The sequence below is a fragment of the Esox lucius genome, chromosome 21 (genome assembly GCF_011004845.1).
Source record: "Esox lucius isolate fEsoLuc1 chromosome 21, fEsoLuc1.pri, whole genome shotgun sequence".
NCBI lineage: Eukaryota > Metazoa > Chordata > Actinopteri > Esociformes > Esocidae > Esox > Esox lucius.
Window position 1 is genome coordinate 27813070 of NC_047589.1, and position 15758 is coordinate 27828827.

The 15758-nt window shown below is 43.9% G+C and overlaps 1 protein-coding gene across 3 annotated transcripts in view; it reads right to left on the minus strand.

Moving 5' to 3' along the window:
* ctnnd2a (catenin (cadherin-associated protein), delta 2a) overlaps positions 1-15758 on the minus strand; it is a 234032-nt gene that overhangs the window by 122509 nt on the left and 95765 nt on the right. For all 3 annotated transcript variants that reach the window (XM_020042001.2, XM_020042000.2, XM_034289441.1), the window contains 3 exons: positions 7044-7078; positions 6712-6831; positions 3549-3721 (listed from right to left, as the gene is read on the minus strand). In XM_020042001.2, coding sequence (XP_019897560.2) covers positions 3549-3721; positions 6712-6831; positions 7044-7078 — 328 coding nt within the window. The remainder of the gene's footprint in view (positions 1-3548; positions 3722-6711; positions 6832-7043; positions 7079-15758) is intronic.

Below are 15758 nucleotides of genomic sequence, written 5' to 3' on the forward strand. Positions count from 1 at the left end.
GTCCTATCAGACGTGATCATAACACACAAGTGAAATACCTCATTCGAACGTGAACAAACTACAGTAATACTGGGATGGGTTGAAACATTCATGGACATTGCGATTGCTGTGGTTAGCAAATCTGACTTGGCGATAAATATAAATATATATTTTTCCATTTAGTCCTTTTTATTGGAATTTTTGCAGGATTTTGAAATTTAGTCAAACTAAATCATTTTTGCTCTACTCTGAGGATTTATTCAGAGATAAAAGGAAAAAAAGACTGTCTTTCCTAAATAAACTCACCTCATTCATCTAGAACAGAGGTCTCAAACCGGTTCCACAGAGGGCCGAGTGTCTGCAGGTTTTCGCTCTCACCTTGTACTTAATTGACTAATTAGTTCACTAATTGGTTCGTTTCTACCCCCACCTGGTTGTTTAGGTCTGAACTGGGAACCAATTTAAAGGAAAACCCAAAAACCTGCAGACACATGGCCCTCCATGGAACCGGTTTGAGACCTCTGATCTAGAATGTTAGTGAAATGTCTAAGTGTGTTTTGCGACGGCACACATTTGAAGTCTGGTTCATGTGAGAGGAGCAAGTTTAGGGTTAAGGGTTATGTTTTTGGGGTTCAGGACATTAACAAATTAGGTTAGGATTGTAGTTGGGTTAAGCTTAGAAAAGAATTTTTTTTACATTTTGAACAGGAAGATTTTTGGAGTCCCCAAGGGATCGTAATGTTTCAGCAGACACTGAATTAGCTGAAGCTGAAATGTCGGAGTAGCAAATCAGCCTCTCAAGCAGGCAGCAGGGGGGTTGTGCGTGGTGAAGTGAGCCGGAAACAGGAGGGAGATTGTGATCGTTAAAACATCGACTCACGCAGGCTAGGTGAAGTTACCTAAGCTTGTTGTTTCTCATCTCTACTGATTGCATAGAAGGTGTCTTGGCAGTGTCAAACCAAAGACAATCTAATTAACCTACAGCAGGGGGGAAAAAGTACACCCTCTGGAAAGTTTTCTTTTTCTTTTTACATAATTGGACAGTCGGATAATTGAACTGAATTTCAACAAGAGGCATTGATAATGCTAACAAAATTAACAAATCACACCAAGAACAATTGACTTTGATGCAATTAAAATAAATAAAAATGCAATTTCCTTAATCAGATGAAGATAGCATACCCCTACCATCATTCTCACAGAAAATTCGGAATGGTGCACCAAAACATGTGCAAAAGATTAGAATGTTTTTAGATTGTAACCTGAGAGGGTCCAGCCTTCCATAAAGAATAGAAAACTGGTCTGGTTTTATCTTAACCACATGGGTGTGTGGTAAGCAATCTAGGACAAGCCAATCCATCAAATTCAGCCCAAGAGATGACCCCAAGATGCTCATAGAAGTCTCTAAAAACCCCAGGGTAAGACCAAGGGATCCACAGACCTCTCTTGTCACAATCAATATTGAAGAGCACGAGTCAACTGTCAGAAAAAGTTGGCACAAGCTTGTACTACCGTGGTAGGTCAGAAAGGAAGGAACCTCGGCTCTCAAAAAAGAATATCAAGATAGGACGTTTGCCAGGCCAAACCTGGGTAAAGACCAACACTGCTGGAACAAAGGGCTTTGCATAGACGAGTCAAGGGTGGAGTTGCTTGGCCGCAGTGACAAATGCCATGTTTGTGGAAAATGAAACACTGCCTTTAAACAGAAGAACCTGATACCAAAAACAAAGGCGATGGCATTATGGTCTGGGGCTGCTTTGCTGCTTCAAGGCCTAGTCAACATGCCATCATTGACAATCATGAATTCAATATTGTGTTGAGAATTTTTTAATATTTTTTTTGTCTGTCAAAAAGCTGACGCTTAACCGAACATGGATGTTGCAGCAAGACAATGATCCACAACACACAAGCAAAGTAGCTTGGGCAGCACTAGCTATTGAAGCTAGTTTCTGTTTCTGATTTGTGATTAAAACATTATTGCAAAGTATATTCATTTATTGTCACTAGTTAAATTAGGTTACCTTTATCTGTCAATAGTGAAAATAAGACACATTAGACACATGAATGTGTCTAAATATGTATATAAAAAAAAGAGAACTTCCCTGGGGGTATACTTACTTATCAAATGATTGAAGCTACCTGATATTAACCAGTCAGCCTGTCTGTTTGTTCCTGTAGCCTGTAATTATAGTTATAATCTATTAATTAGCCAGATATCAACTCTCGGAGGCTCTAGCATGAATTTTCGTCTGTGATTAGATGACAACAAGCCATAAAAAACAACACATGTGGAAGTTTAAGGGAAATGTTCAATTTGTCACATCGCTATTCGTCCCCACAAGGATAGTAAAAGGTGTGCATGTGTGTGTCTGTGTGTGTGTGTGTGTCAGTGTGTCTGGATTTGGTATACTGCAAACCTGACATTAATTGGCACTTCCTTTCCTTGAGTAATTAGCAACATTCTGAGCTGTTTCCTTATGTATTATTCATCAGCATGCACAGCTAGCAAAATATAACATTTGGCCCTCAATGCAGGGAGTAGCCTATCTTTTAATGAAGCTTTGCAGCTGGTGGCAAATAGCAGGTGTGTTGGTGCATGCGTATGCCTAGGTTTGCGTGGGTGAGCATCTGTGTGTATGCATGTGTGTGTGTGTGTGTGTGTGTGTATGTGTGTGTATGTACGTGTGTGTGTGTGTGTGTATATATATATATATATATATATATATATATACTGTAGAAGTCAGCCAGCTTTTAAGGAAATAAACACAGGGAATAAATGTCTCCTGCAGGCTAGAGGATAATTGGACTTCTCTTGATCAGTGCGAGGAGATTAACACGCGTTCACCTCCTTTTACAAATTACTAAAGAAAACTAAACCTGCATCACCATGTGAAATTACACATTGCTAATTTCACTGTTCCATTGTACCTTCTGCGTAGCTCAATTAAACAGTGTTACACGCATTGGTCATCTAAACTCTAGAAACCAATTACACACACGCACACTAACACACACACACACGTAAACACATACACTAGCCTTATGGAGGGCACCAGATTAGACCACACAACATGCTGTCCAAGAGTCTTTTAGCCTACACTGAGGAAACAAGTCAAACTTGACTTCACAAGATGAATTTAAAGAGTATCCTAAAAGGTACATCTGCAGACAGCGAGAAGAGAGGAGCTGGGACACATCGAGCCAGGTGAAGGGCTGCTGCCTGCTAGCTTTCCCTATTAGCCTCAAACTTGGCTAGGAAGCTAAACTCTACCTGGCTCCTTGCCTCCTTTGGAACAGGACACAATGTTCTCTTCGACTGATGGAAAACTCTGTTGACTGTTGACCATGAAGTAGCGTAGGTGAGTAACTATGCCTCGAAAGGTATCGACTGTGTTCCCAAACACTGAGGCAGTCCATGTCGAGAACACCTATTCTCAACTTATTCACCTGGTTAAATGACAATATAATCAATAAAAACACATGATCCACCCCATTCTGGTCATTCCCACCTCATCTTCGTCGTCATCATCACCACTGTTATCATCATCGTCATGGCTGTGATGGCCTACCTGGTTGTAGCTATGCACGGCCCCACCGACCTGTCCGCTACGCTGTGGGGTTGCCGCAGCGCCGCTGTCGCTAAGGGCGAGGGTCTGGTTGCTATGGTAGTTGGCGGAGTACTGGAGCGAAGCCTCCGGGGTGGAGTTGAGCTGCAAAGAACTCTGGGAGAGAAGAGAGGGACCTAGGGAAAGAGAGAGAGAAGGAGAGTGAGAGCAGCTATTTACAACAGTCAGTGCAGCGTTTCAGCCCACGGTGAGTTAGAAAAAGCATACATAATTTATCAGGAGAGGGAGAGGAGGGGAGAGGAGGGGAGATGAGGGGAGATGAGGGGAGAGGAGGGGAGCAGAGAAGAGGGGAAGGAGCTGGATGGAGAAAAAGATAAAGGAGAGACGGGGAGGATAAAAGAAAGGGGTGGAGGAAGAGGTAAAGAACGTAAAAGTCAGAAAGATTATGGGAAGCGAGTGGACAGAGGAGAGGAGGAGGGGAGAGGAGAGGAGGAGGGGAGAGGAGAGGAGGAGGGGAGAGGAGAGGAGGAGGGGAGAGGAGAGGATGAGGGGAGTGGAGAGGAGGAGGGGAGAGGAGAGGAGGAGGAGAGAGGAGAGGAGGAGGGGAGAGGAGAGGAGAGGAGAGGAGGAGGGGAGTGGAGAGGAGGAGGGGAGAGGAGAGGAGGAGGGGAGAGGAGAGGAGGAGGGGAGTGGAGAAGAGAAGAGGGGATAAAGGAGTGCAAAGGAGAGCAGAGAGAGGGGGGGTGAAAACCTGATTTGAGGAGAGCGAGTGACCATGGGTATCTCCTTTAATTACAGCTGTCTTTTTCTACATTTCTGTCATTGTTGTCGTCTGGGTCTCTTGGCCTAGAATCCCTTCATTTGGTATCTGTGGACGGCTGTCACTCTACTGGGGCATGTTTAAACTCTATCTCTCTCTTCTCACACACACACACACACACACACACTAGAGCATGTTTACACTATTAGTTTACAAGAGCATCAGAACGTTAAGAATTCTGGGTAGGAGTGATTGCTTTTCTTTCACCAAAACACACTGCATTAGAAAGCAACACTGCCTGGACTAGAGGGAATGTATGGGCGTACTTACACACACACACACACACACACAGTACACAGACAGACACACACTGCATTTGAGAGTGCTCTGCCGGATGAAGAGGCATACACTCTCTGGAGGACAAAAACTGCTGTTTCCTTCATTACACAGATACACATAAACAAACGGTCTTTCTAACACACACACACACAGGCTCTCTCTAACACACACACACACACACAGTCCCTCTCTCTTACAAACACACAGTCTCTTTACACACACACAAAGTCTCTCCCTAACACACACAGACAAGGTAATGAAGGTGGGGGAACCTATCTAGTTTTACTCAAAGAAAGTCGCTGCAAAGTGACGTTGTCAGTAGCAGCCCAGCAGGTAGATGAGATGCAGGGTGTCCCCGTGACACACAGAGCACATCTGCATCTTCCAGGGGAACCAAACAGCTGAGAAGTTCAGCATCTGGCATCAAGCCTCTTAGCTGTTGGTGAAATGACCTACTTTATACATCTACATTAAATGGCTGAATGTACCTTTGTGGCGGATCGTGTAGGTCTGAGATACATCTCAGTATGATTAAATATTTAACACTAAGGCTATTCTTAACCGCCTACTGGAGAGAAAAGACTCCCTCACTCCCTTTTATTCTCCCAGCCGCTCCCTTTGATGTTTACATCAGCACAGCACAGAAAACACACGCCAAAAACCTTGATTCAGAATAACATTTTCCTTAACCCCTAAAATCTTCCTAACCCCATGCCTAAACCTGACCCTAACCTTAAAATAGTCCTTTTCTTCATGGGCTTTGGCAAAATGTTCCAACAAGGTGAAATCTGCCTCTGTTTTACTATAGTGGTGAGGATTGCTGGCACACACCCATAGACACACTCCCAAATGCGCGCACACACAGTCACACACACACACACACATACACACACATAGACACCCTCACAAACACGCACACACACACTGCGATTACATACCACAAACAGTTTATCAGAGCCACTCCAGCGTGTTCTGAAATTCAGTTTAAAAACATCTCTACATACTCTCCAGCTGCCTTCAGTGACCACCCTAAACCCACTGTAACAAAACACAGGGGGCTTCACTTCACTGCTTCCCTGTGTTATGCTTTCACAGAATCTTTTTTAAGAGCTACCTCTCAGAGGAAGTTAAGCCCTCAATTTTCTCTCATTTTGCCATTACCGCCAGTAAGCCTGGGAATCCAAAATGCACTTTACCTCCTGGACCCCCTGGTGCTAACACCGAACACATCAATATGTTTGTTTTCCTGCTAGAACGAGAGCATCATTCGCTCCTCTGTCTTTGTGCAGTGTGGGATTAAATAAGGAAAATCTGCAGTAGAGTTTCACAGGGTCCTCTCCTCCCCTCCTCCTCTCCTCCTCTCCTCCTTTCCTCCATCCGTCTCCTCCTCTCCTTCACAAAAGAACGACGGTTTATCCAGATTACTCCCTCGCTCCTATGAATTATTGAACGAACGCCACTTTGTGCATCACAGAGAGAAGAGGAATGTCACACACATAGACACACACATGCTCACAGACACACACACACACACACAAAAAAGACATACTCAGACACACAACAAGACTACTCTACGCTTTGTTGTATTAACAGTTTTTTGTCTAATTTAAAGGTTGCCTGGTTCAAAATGGACCGAAGAAACCCTAAAACAGCATGTTTTCTTCTTTCCAGACAAATACTCTCCTTGCCTCTTAGACAGACTTTCAGCACATTTACTATGTATTTAAGAAGCCTAGGGTCATGTCAGCAAGCATAAACAGAACCAATGTAAAATATAATTTCTGAGATGGATTAATGGCTTACAAAGTGACGGCTAAACCTATTTGGGCTAGTGTCGACTGAGAGGAACGGCGCCGGTTTTCCAGCATGTTATTAGAGTCAACGTTACATGTTATCGCTCCTGTTTCCCGAAAGGAGCTCTTAGCTGAAAGTGCATCAGAGGAAACATTTCAAGATAGAGGATAGATTAAATAGATTAAACGAAGAATGCAAGCATTGCAACACACACAGAAAGAAATGCAGAGCCAAACAGCCACTTGGTCAGTAGAAGATAGGAGCTGTCCTTACGTTGTCCTGTGTTGTAGTCCTGGGGATCCAGAATTCCAGACTCCTGGAGTGACCGGATGCAGGAGTCCACCAACTCTAGTCCAGTGGTCAGCTCATCCTCTATGTCCTTCTGGCCATCGGCTGGGAACATTAAGCACAGAGAACAGGTCAGTACGGATGACAGTCGTCACACTATGAAGTGATTTCATGATACACTAGTCAACATTTCATTCCATGACTGCAATATCAGGTTTCATTATTCAGACTATCCCGGACATATGGTATTTAAGCCAAATAAAGAGTGAACATGCCTGCAAAATTTGAGTGAGAAATATATGCATTTGACATTTTACCTTGTGAGTTCCAGCGAAACTGCTCGTCTGCCGAACTACAAGAGAGCAGACACAAGAGCCGTGCATTAAGAAAAAGGAAGTCACCGGGATTCCGCACAATTGGGCAGAGAGCAACAGAGCAGGAAATTCAGCACCGCCAATAAACACAGCCGACAATGGGATGGGCAGGACTGGGGTTCAGCACCACTTCACATTGGACAGCGCCCGGCTGCGCTACAGCCTCTGGCCACTAGGGGATCACAGCGCAGTCTGTCAGGGGAGTCCGGTGCTCAGAAATCTGGACTGGGATTGCTGTTTACAACCTTCATCGGCTGGCTTCTTAAGGCATATTGCCTCTTCCAGTGCAGGCCTTGAATTAGTCATTAAATAGTAAGAAAGACTATATTAACATCAAAACTATTTATAATATAGTTAATATTATTACTATCATTGTTATGCTATATTAATCAAATAATTGATCCCTATGGTGTGTCTTTGACATCCCTGGCTGATCCCCTGGGTTTGTGTGGACCGGGGATACACCAGAGGTTCATGCTGCTCACTGGGCCACCACCACTGGGCAGTCAATGACAGACTGTGTCAGAGTAATTACCTATTTAGAGTACAATGGTAGGTACAGTGTATTACAGACAGCGAGACCATAGAGGAGTATCGAGCTGCTCAGTGTGTGATGGATGTTGGAGGAACACGATGTGCAAATAAACACAAAAACATGAACACAAAGCCTATCAATTCTTGAGGTACTCTCAGTCTTTCTCCGTCTCCCTTCTGTCTTTCTGTTTCTCTCTCTCTCTCTCTCTCTCTCTCTCTCTCAACCTCTTCCTCACAGAAATATTACAGGATGTTATGCAAAAACACACTATTTGTTAGGGTAAAGATAGTAAAACAAGGAAGATTTGACCTTCTGGAAAGAGTATGCCGGTCCCTATGAGGAAAAACACGGTTGGGTTAGGGGTTAGGTTCAGGGTAGAAGGGAAAGTAATGAAACATAAAATGTGTTTGTGTTTTGTACATTTGTCTTGTATTCTTAATAAGCCCCAGGAGTGAAGTAATCAAGAGGTTAGGTTAAATTATATATGTGTGTGTGTGTGTGTGTTTGTGTGGTCCACAAAGTATTTTGGCAGGTTCCCAATAATTGTAAATTTTTTATTACAATAGGAGTCAGTGATAGAATTAGGGTTAATGTAGGTTGAGGCATTACAGGCTAGGGTTAGGCATTAGGGCTACGTCAAGTTTAGGCATAAAGTTAAGTTAGTGAGGTTAAGGATAGATTAGGGTTAGTATTATGTTAAGACTAGGGTAAGGGTGAGATTAAGGGGGAACATTAATTTCTCCCCACAATGACAGACAAATAAACGTGTGAGTGTGTGTGTCTGTGTCTTCCATATTTTTCGTGCCTGAACTTAAGGGTTGTTCGGCTTAAAACAACCTGAGGTAGACAGAACAGACATGTTCCCTGAAATACTTTTGCCCAGTCCCAATGAAACAGCTCGCTGTCTGGTCACAGTAAATAAGCTACAGGTCCTTAAGGGAAATATTACTCTCAAAGAGCTTCATGCTGTCTAGGAAATGCCTTTAAATTCTCCCAGCTGGTAATCCCTTTTTCAAAATAGCTTCTTAAATACGCATCTCCCACTGGTTATTGCTCTCGTGAGTCATCGCACACACAAGTTGTTTAGGATGGAGTGATGCCCATCTCCCTGGCTAGATATGATGCAAACGGTGTTCTGAACGCTACCGTGTTAACACTGGACTCCCAGGGACCCACATCTGCCCAATGATTGTCCGTGTTAACACTGGACTCCCAGGGACCCACATCTGCCCAATGATTGTCCGTGTTAACACTGGACTCCCAGGGACCCACATCTGCCCAATGATTGTCCGTGTTAACACTGGACCCCCAGGGACCCACATCTGCCCAATGATTGTCCGTGTTAACACTGGACTCCCAGGGACCCACATCTGCCCAATGATTGTGGTCACAGCAACACCTTTCCTGCTCGTCACAGAGAGCCTGTCAATCAGCGGAGAAGTAGGATTTAATGCAGTCTGTGTGTGAATGTTGGGATTTTAGCACAGTGAGACGGAGTGAATGACTGTGTCAGATTCAAAACAATAGCAGGGCCATTCCCACTGGGGAAACCGGTACAGAGTCTATCACAGCAGGACCATTCCCACTGGGGAAACAGGTACAGAGTCTATCCCAGCAGGACCATTCCCACTGGGGAAACAGGTACAGAGTCTATCCCAGCAGGACCATTCCCACTGGGGAAACAGGTACAGAGTCTATCCCAGCAGGACCATTCCCACTGGGCAGGGACGTCACTAGAAAATCATGGATGGGGCAGCTAAGCCTCGTTTTGGGGGGTCTGGACATACTCCTCAAAACATATTTTCATCATGCATTTTAAGGGTAACAATGGGTGCAAAATCTATCAAAGTAAGGTTAGTTTTAGTCAAGGTTGGCTAAAAGTATACCTGTCTCATAGTTTGTGATAGAATTTAAGTCATATGAGATCAGTGTCTATCTAAATATTGAAATTAAAGTCCACTCTGTCTTCATTCACCCATCACCAACAAAAGTCACAAAACAGCTGTACTATGTAGCCAAAAAAGACTTTGGTCAACTATAGTTTATAGTAAATGAACATCTGCATACAGTATGTTCTGTTTCTAAGCGAGATTTCTCTGAATCATTCTGAATCATTTCAAACACAGATTTAGTCATTAGCACCTTCATCTCGGAATAAAATCATCACAAAATGTATCATAATAAAAAAAGAAAGAAACATTTAACAACCGGATCTCCCTTCCTCAGAATACCTAGCAATAGGTTAACTTCAAGCCCAAACAAACATGAATGTGTGAAACGCGTACAGTTTGCAACTGTGTTCCTGTTGATGATTATTAGTGACATACAAATGATAGCTAACATAACATTAATGAGAAATTAACATTTCAGTGGTTGGCTAGTGTTGGTTTGTTTTTGTAAACTGCTGTTGTAAAAAGGGCTTTATAAATACATTTGATTGATTGATTGTTGTCGCTAAAAAATACCACCCCCTATTATCGGCCATCGTCCCCAATTATTGGCCACCTTACTATTTTGCTGAAATACATTATAATGTATTTTTATTTGTATTACATATGACAGATCTTAGTCTTCTCTGAAAGTTGTCTACTAGAAAGTTGTAGCTACCGTAGCTTTCTTGTCTTCCAATAAAAATGTAATACTGATCTCTTTGATAGTACATGACGTGTGGTCATGCAGGTCGGATTTCACGAACTGCAACTTGTCTAAACAATTTCCATAAATGACATTTTGACGTTTTTTTTTTTTTCTCCATTTCTATGAAAACTGGTGGTGGGCTAGCTGAAAGGTTAAATTGAAAAGTAAAATGTACCATGGCTTTCCAGTGCTACTACATTTTGAACTTTGAGAATTTACTTCTCCGACCACTAGAAACGTTAGCTACTATTTACAGAAGACAGCGAGCTTCAGATGAGCGAGTTACGTTCAAAGCATCAAACTCTACCAAACATGCTGCCAAATGAACATGATTCTATACAATTTCTATACAATTTGAAAGAAGTTTAGATGTGATGGAAAGGTTGGCAAATTTTTTTTTAATCACTGTGAAAATATATTGATTGATATATTGATTTATTTAGGTGTGGGGGGGGGGGTCAAAAGCCCACCATAGGCATACAGGTACAGTACCACTGTCAAGCCCACCATTACTCTCAGTATCAGTGTGGTGACTTCCAGGTGGCCGTCATTAAAAACATCTCTCTCACACACACATACACACACAAACACACACACACACAGGTCATCTGATTGTGGGACACATCTTGTGTCTACATGGTCCAGGTTCATGAGTTAACATACAGAAGGGATGATGCATTACATTATCCCTGATCATGAGTTAACATACAGGAAGGGATGATGCATTACATCATCCCTTTTCATTAGTAAACATACAGGAGGGGATGATGCATTACATTATGCCTCATCATGAGTAAACATAAAGGAGGGGTTCATATATTACATTATCCCTGATCATTAGTTAACATACAGGAAGGGATCATACATTACATTATCCCTGATCATAAGTTAACATAGAGGGGATCATACATAACATTATCCCTGATCATCAGTTAACAAACAGGAGGGGATCATACATTACATCATCCCTAATCTTATAGATGGATTAGATCCCTTTACAAATCAATTAGCAATGTATCTCCCCAGAGTGATTTCATTATGGGAAGGACAATTAGAGACAGGAATTATGAATCTGGTCATGAAATGTAATCAATGTGACGGTTGGAAAAAACACAGATTACTGAGGAAACAAAAGATAATGATTCAAAAGATTTCTGTAATAATTCACACAAACACACACTTCAGACACACACACACTCACACACACTTCACACACACATACTTTCACACTAACACACACATACAATAAAGCACATTAGCACACACAAACACGCACTCATATCAACACACACACACACCAGCACACATGCACATACATACATAAAGATACACAAACACACCAACTCACAGAAACACACACACCAACAAACCAAGACATAGGCAAACAAACACACACACACACACACACACTAACAAACCAACAAACACACACAAACACAGCCAATTAAAATGGTAGCTCATGTTTCTTTAAGTGTGTTTGCCTCATTAGCTGCAGATCATCTGGACCAGGAATATTTGCCTCTGAAAGCAAGGAGAGACCAGCCAGCCCATCACTGCATCTGTCTGTCAGGCTGGCCAACTGGCTGGATTCACCGCAGTGGGACTGTTCTACCCAGCCAAACAGGGTTCTAATCACAAAGCAATGGGATTGTTCTACCCAGCCAAACTGGGTTCTAATCACAAAGCAGAGTGACTGCTCTAACCGGCCAAACTGGGTTCTAATTACAAAGGAGAGAGACTGCTCTACCCAGCCAAACTCGGTTCTAATCACAAAGCAGAGTGACTGCTCTAACCGGCCAAACTGGGTTCTAATCACAAAGCAGTGGGACTGTTCTATCCAGCCAAACCGGGTTCTAATCACAAAGCAGAGAGACTGCTCTACCCAGCCAAACTGGGTTCTAATCACAAAGCAGAGAAACTGCTCTTCCCAGCCAAACCGGGTTCTAATCACAAAGCAATGGGACTGTTTTACCCAGCCAAACCGGGTTCTAATCACAAAGCAGTGGGACTGTTCTATCCAGCCAAACCGGGTTCTAATCACAAAGCATTAAGGCTATAATACCATTTCCAATTCCAGACCTCAAACGTATACAGATAGATACAGCTACAGTCCCATCCCTCCTTGCCCCTCTCTCACTGATCTCTCACAAACTACCCCCTCTCCCACCTCCCTCCCCCATTTTTTTTCCTCCAGACCTCTCTCGCTTCTCTGCCTAACCTCTCTCATCCCCCTTCTGTCTCAGTCTCCCCACACAATATCTCTGTTGTTTACCCCTGTCGTCCTCCTGCTCTCTCATTTCTTTCTGACATCACTGGGCAAGGCCTTATCTAGTCTCTGCCTCTATCAGCTGTTCAGGAAAGATAAGCTGCATTTACATATTTAATGAGATCAGTAGTGTCCCCCATCAACTCCCTGCCACGGCCAATTCCCTGGAGCCTGAGAGAGAGAGGAGAGGGTAGGAGAGTGAAAGAAACATGGAGAAGAGAGCAGAAGAGAGAGCAAGAGAGAGGAGAGAGAGCAGGACAGAGGGGTGTGTGGGGGTGGAGCGAGAGTGTAGGACAGAGAGCAGAGAGAGAAAGAAAGATAGGACAGTTGCAAACATAAAAGTGCCTTCGTCAGCTGGTCCTGGGACTGACTTCACAAACCTGCTCCACTAACTCTTGTCAGCTGGTCCTGGGGCTGACTTCACAAACCTGCCCCACAAACTCTCGTTAGCTGTTCCTGGAGCTGACTTCTCAAACCTGCTCCACTAACTTTCATTAGCTGTTCCTGGGGCTGACTTCACAAGCCTGCTCCACTAACTCTTGTCAGCTGGTCCTGGGACTGACTTCACAAACCTTCTCCACTAACTCTCGTCAGCTGTTCCTGGGGCTGACTTCACAAACCTTCTCCACTAACTCTCGTCAGCTGTTCCTGGGGCTGACTTCACAAACCTTCTCCACTAACTCTCGTCAGCTGGTCCTGGGGCTGACTTCACAAACCTGCTCCACTAGCTCACTGAAGCCTTGGGACCAGCACATCAAACCAATTTTAACATTAAATAAACCAAGTTAAAACATAGTCAGAACAAAGCAATGTTACCTACTGGAAAATGCCAACCAGAACCTAGCACCAGCCAACTCTACGACCACGTTACTGATCCAATCCTTCACAAATTACTTGCTCAGTGAGCACCGCCATGCTGGTGAGAATGGCCAACGCCGGAAACCTGGCACTCTGTCATAATCACTGGGCCGCAGCAGAGGAAGACAACAGGAAGACAACAGGAAGACAACAGGAAGACAACAGGAAGGTTGTCCGACAAAATATCAAAAATGCCGTGACTTCCACAAACGTGAAGCGTGTCATTCAAAGTTTCAAAGACCTCCTCAGGCCAGAATGGTCTGCCCGTCTTTCCATGTTAGCTCGCTGAGAGTGGCGGACCAGCAGGACGCTGGTCTGCTAGACCAACAAACCCAACTCATGTCTCATGTTATTATTATCAGTGGTCTGTATTGTGGGCGGTGTATTTCTGGCATTTGATTATTGCTATTTCCTGTTATACGTTTAACAAGCCTGAGTAGTATGATATTACTGTATTATACTTCTTATATATTACAGGTCACGTTAACCATCCTGCTACCTATGGGGGTGAATCCAGTATGTCTACTTTAGGGCGTAGCACAGTGACTTAGAAATGTGATATGTCTGTGTCAGGAGGTGGGGACAGAAACCACTGTGGTTAAGCCCCTGCAAACACACACACACACACACACAAACACACAGACACACACACACACACACAGACACACACACACATCATGCTGAACCTGAACATTCCCAGGGGGCTAATGGTGTAATGGGTCCCTCAGTTATACCAAGGGTGGAGAGGATATGAGAAGGGGAAGAGGTGGTGAGAGAGAATAACAGAAGAACAGAGTATAGAAGCAGAAAAAGGACGAGAGACAGAAGGGAACGGAGCAAGAGTGAGAGAGACGAGGGAAGAAAAGAGAAAGAGACAAAGAGGAGGGAGTAGAGAAAGGAAGGGAAACGGAGAGAGCGATTATGCTGACCTGTCTTAGTGTCCTGTATTTACCCTACAAATGGTGCCTCAGATCTGTTGACTTTATTCTGGCGCCATTGGGAATAACATATTAGTGTGTTTTCCAACTCTAACTTTCTTTTTAAATATAGTACGTCTTGGGGGATGATAGTACATGACTTGGGCAGATGACAGTACATGACTTGGGCTGATTATAGTACATGACTTGGGGGGTGATAGTACATGACTAGCTGATGATAGTACATGACTTGGGCTGATGATAGTACATGACTTGGGCTGATGATAGTACATGACCTGGGCTGATGATAGTACATGACTGGCTGATGATAGTACATGACTTGGGCTGATGATAGTACATGACTTGGGTTGATGATAGTACATGACCTGGGCTGATGATAGTACATGACCTGGGCTGATGATAGTACATGACTTGGGCTGATGATAGTACATGACTTGGGTTGATGATAATACATGACCTGGGCTGATGATAGTACATGACTGGCAGATGATAGTACATGACTTGGGCTGATGATAGTACATGACTTGGGCTCAGAGCCAACTGTGTAATGTGTTCACTCCAGGCCAACACACATTCTTGTGTGTGCGTGTGTCATCTGAGTCAGTAAATAAAACGTTGGAGAGCATCCAGAGAACAGGACATGTTTTGCATGGTTAGCATTGTCGGCTCCATGTAGAACCATATTTACTGTATAACAGGATCTGTTCTCACCTAAAGGTCGGCTCTGCATGACGTTGTCACGAGCCTATTGAGATGCCAGACATGGCTCTCTTGTAGTCCCACACAGCGTCCATGTGCACAGGTGCACTTCACACTGCAGTTTGTTAGCCACTGGAACACAACCGCTTGCCTCTGGCACTGTGCATCCTCACTCTTAGTTGGTGCGGGAATTGGCTCACACCTTGCTGTTTTCTGAAGCAGCTGGAGTGTACTGCTGAATTAAACTTTTAAGGCCCTACCACAACCTCCTTACCACAACATCCCTACCACAACCTCCCTACCACAACCTCCTTACCACAACATCCCTACCACAACCTCCCTACCACAACCTCCTTACCACAACCTCCCTACCACAACCTCCCTACCACAACCTCCTTACCACAACCTCCTTACCACAACCTCCTTACCACAACCTCCTTACCACAACCTCCTCACCACAACCTCCTTACCACATTCTCCTTACCACAACCTCCTCACCACAACCTCCTTACCACAACCTCCTTACCACATTCTCCTCACCACAGTCTCCTCACCACAGTCTCCTTACCACAACCTCCTTACCACAACCTCCTTACCACAACCTCCTCACCACAACCTCCTTACTACAGTCTCCTCACCACAGTCTCCTCACCACAGTCTACACACCACAACCTCCTCACCACAACCTCCTTACTACAGTCTCCTCACCACAGTCTACTCACCAC